This window comes from Plectropomus leopardus, unplaced genomic scaffold (genome assembly GCF_008729295.1).
Source record: "Plectropomus leopardus isolate mb unplaced genomic scaffold, YSFRI_Pleo_2.0 unplaced_scaffold4805, whole genome shotgun sequence".
NCBI classification, from domain to species: domain Eukaryota; kingdom Metazoa; phylum Chordata; class Actinopteri; order Perciformes; family Serranidae; genus Plectropomus; species Plectropomus leopardus.
The window spans coordinates 1,314-4,726 of NW_024652722.1; the positions used below are offsets into that span (position 1 = coordinate 1,314).

Consider the following 3,413-nt stretch of genomic DNA (forward strand, 5'->3'; position numbering starts at 1 on the left):
TGCTATTTCACAAAAACTGACTTTATGTGCAAATTTAAGTTTAGATTTGCTTCAAGGGCCCTGAAACACCAAGCCAACATTCAGAGCCAGTGACAGATCATCACCTGTATCATTTTCAGAAGCCATTTCAGCCGATTTTGCATGTTAAATCTGGTAAAGAGTCTGGCTACTGAAATGATGCTTTTACCATTTAGTGAAGTGTTTACTAGGGATGCCCCGATCCCATTTTTTTTTTTAGTTTGTTTTTTCACCCCGATCTGATTCATTTAATGTTGAGAATCTGGTGTTTTGTGGTGAGCCCGGCTCGCTCGTACACGCACATGGGAGCCGAGTTCAGAGAAAGCTGAGTGGAGGAGCACTGACGAACGGTGCACTTTGTGTTTCTATGCATTAAATTATAATATGTATGTGTCTACTAACACATCATAAACTGTTGTCTCAAGTGCATATTTAAAAAAAAAAAGTGATCATGTGATGTGACACTGGCAGATGGTGTTAACTTCTGTGTTGGTTTGTTGCGTTAGAGTGAATCAAGACAACCTGTGCTGACAGCCACTGCTTTCCATTCACATCTGAACTTGGTTTTAACTAAACTGAGTGAAAAGATTTAATTTTCAACCTCACATCCTTGTGTTGTTTTTTGCAGGTGACGGTGATAAAGGACCCAGAGATCGATGATTTCGGCTTCAGCGTGTCAGACGGCTTCTTGGAGAAAGGAGTTTACGTCAACATGATCAGACCTGATGGGCCAGCAGACAGAGCAGGGCTCAAACCCTACGACAGGATCCTGCAGGTTAAGAAAAGGAATTTCAATGTTTGAGGGTGTTAGCATCCATATCTTTTTGTTTTTTTCTTATCTGTTTCCCTTTTTTTTAAGGAGGGGGCTGGGTAATTTTTTTTCTTTGTCTGTTTGTTGTTTTTTGGCATTTTCTATAGAAAACTTTTTTAACATATGGAAATATTTTTTCTTATTTTGTTTGCTTGTTTTAAGAAAACAGGTTTGGAGGGCACATCTTTATAAAGTGTTGGTAATTTTCTTTTTTTCCCCCTACTTTTTTGGGGCAATTTTTATACAAAAGCTAAACAAAAACTGGGGGTCGATTTTTGGTTTGTTTTTCTTACATTTTTTTAAAGACATGTTTTCTTAAAAAAATTACAAAATGACAGTTTATCACAGCCAGAAACGATACAACAAATTATGGTTGGATATTCAATTTCCAACGATCCTTGAGCATATCATGTGGGATACTGAAATTATATTTGAATAAAATTTTGAATCTTACGTTTGAATCTGATTTTTAAAAAAAATAAGAATTTAAAAGTCATGAAAGTGTTGACATTTTTTCCATGACAATGTGTTGAAACCCTGACCTTTAACCCTAAGCGAGACTGCTAAAGGTTAAAAGTTGGTCCCAGTTTCTGTCAGCTTATTGACAGCAGTTGCATTTACCTGGGGAGCTAATGTCTGCGTCTCTCCGTCTTTGTCCAGGTGAACCACGTGAGGACGAGGGACTTCGACTGCTGCCTGGCGGTGCCTCTGATCACAGAGGCCGGGGACAGACTGGAGCTGGTCATCAGTCGCAACCCACTGGCAAACGATGAGGATGCAGAGGACAATAACAACACTTTGGACCATCCGCTAGACCTGTAATACACACACACACACACACACACACACACACACAAAAAGACAGACAGATGAATTTCTAGACATACACACACACGCGTTCACTCTGTCACACTCAGGCAGGACATATTCTAGAGCTGGTGATGAAGTGCAAAGTTATAGGTACAAGAACTGGCCCAAACACACACACACTCGACCGGCTTGCAATAATTCTACTTAAACACAGACTCCTTCAGGAACATACACACAGATACACACACACACACACACACACACACACACACACACACACACACACACACACACATTTGCATGCTTACACAGTCACCCCCTTCCATCCACACCAGGTTGAACTGCTGTCAAACAGTATATTTCAGCACGGAAGCACTGGCAGAGGGCAGAGAAACCACCAGAGACACTCTCATAAAAGCTGGCTGGGAGTCCTCGCAGTGTTGCTCCAACATAAACAACCACTTACTTGGCACTTTAACCAACCATTAACTGATTCTGACTCTTTAAATATTGTTTTTACTTAAAACAAATGAATAAAAACCTGCAATTTGGGTGAGGTAATTTCAGCTGTTTTTAATGCCAGGCCACAGGTTTATAGAGATTTCTAGTGCTGATGGTGCCTCGGGGATCTGCCTTATTACATAATATTGTGAGCGATTCTGGGAAATTTTAACAGAAACTGTATTGATGAAAAAGAGAAACTGCCTCGCTCAGTTTGCAGATTTAATTTTTTTTAGACTTAACACTCACTAGAAGATTGAATCAGCAGGAATTGTCTCGGGCTGTGGTCTATACAGATGTAGCCATATTAGATGTCCCAGCCTAATCGCCAGAATAAATGTTGACGTATGTTTCGGCAAACTATGGACACCTTACGTTTGTATGTTATTATGTAGCGGATATGTTAAAACGGATTTTACATCTTAACAAAGCTGTGTTTAACGTGGGTAGGTTTAGGCACAAAGGCACTTAGCTATGGTCAGATCATGTTTTGGCTTAAAAAAAAAACTGCTTTTGTTGGCATAATTTAGGCAGGAAACAAAGATGTCTCTGTAAAAAAAAAACACTTTTTGTGGCACAATCCCCATTGAAAACACAGTTATAAGACAAAAACACCCACGTTTGGTAACTAAAAAGACGCTGGAAGCATGTGAGAGAAATTTCTTCCAAAAATATGAGAATTGCTAGAAATACAGAAAATACAGCTGTGATGTGACGAATCAAAACCTTCTCTCCATGAGCTCATGCAGTGAAGGTTTTTGATTCATCACACCACGTTTGTATTTTCTTCAGAGAACTAGCAATTCTCATATTTTTGGAAGAAATTTCTCTCACGAGCGGTGCTCTAAGTACGTTTACATGCACAAAATAGTCAGTTTTTCACCCCTATTCTGAAAAGACAACATTCTTACTGCGCTTTTAACACTGCTAATGAAAATGAATATTTCACTCCCATTTACATGCAGCTGTGCATACTCCGGTTAACGTGCCCTAACATGTCATTTTTCATGTCAAATATGGAAAAGTAGAACAGCTGAAGCTGCTTGTCATTGTGCTTCTTTTCATCAAAATAGGAATTTTCACTGTTTCCTAAACTTACTGTTGGACTCTTATTTCGTCCCTCTCCTTCCTTCACCCTCTTGAATAGGTCAGTGCTGCGATATTCGCACATATCCAAAAATCTGTTGATATCCAATTCTTTCATGTTTAAAAGCAGGTTTTTCTCCTCCTGACCATAAGTGTTGGATTTTCTTTTATGTGCATCTCTACTTCA

General features: G+C 39.2%; 1 protein-coding gene across 1 annotated transcript; it reads left to right on the forward strand.

Moving 5' to 3' along the window:
• Positions 1–646: 646 nt before the first annotated feature.
• Positions 647–2,105, forward strand: LOC121939431 (glutamate receptor-interacting protein 2-like; the record flags this gene model as incomplete). Its single annotated transcript, XM_042482454.1, has 2 exons — positions 647–793; positions 1,490–2,105. Coding segments are annotated over 2 exons (309 nt in total), but the record flags the coding sequence as incomplete, so codon positions are not given.
• Between the last annotated feature and the right edge of the window lie 1,308 nt (positions 2,106–3,413).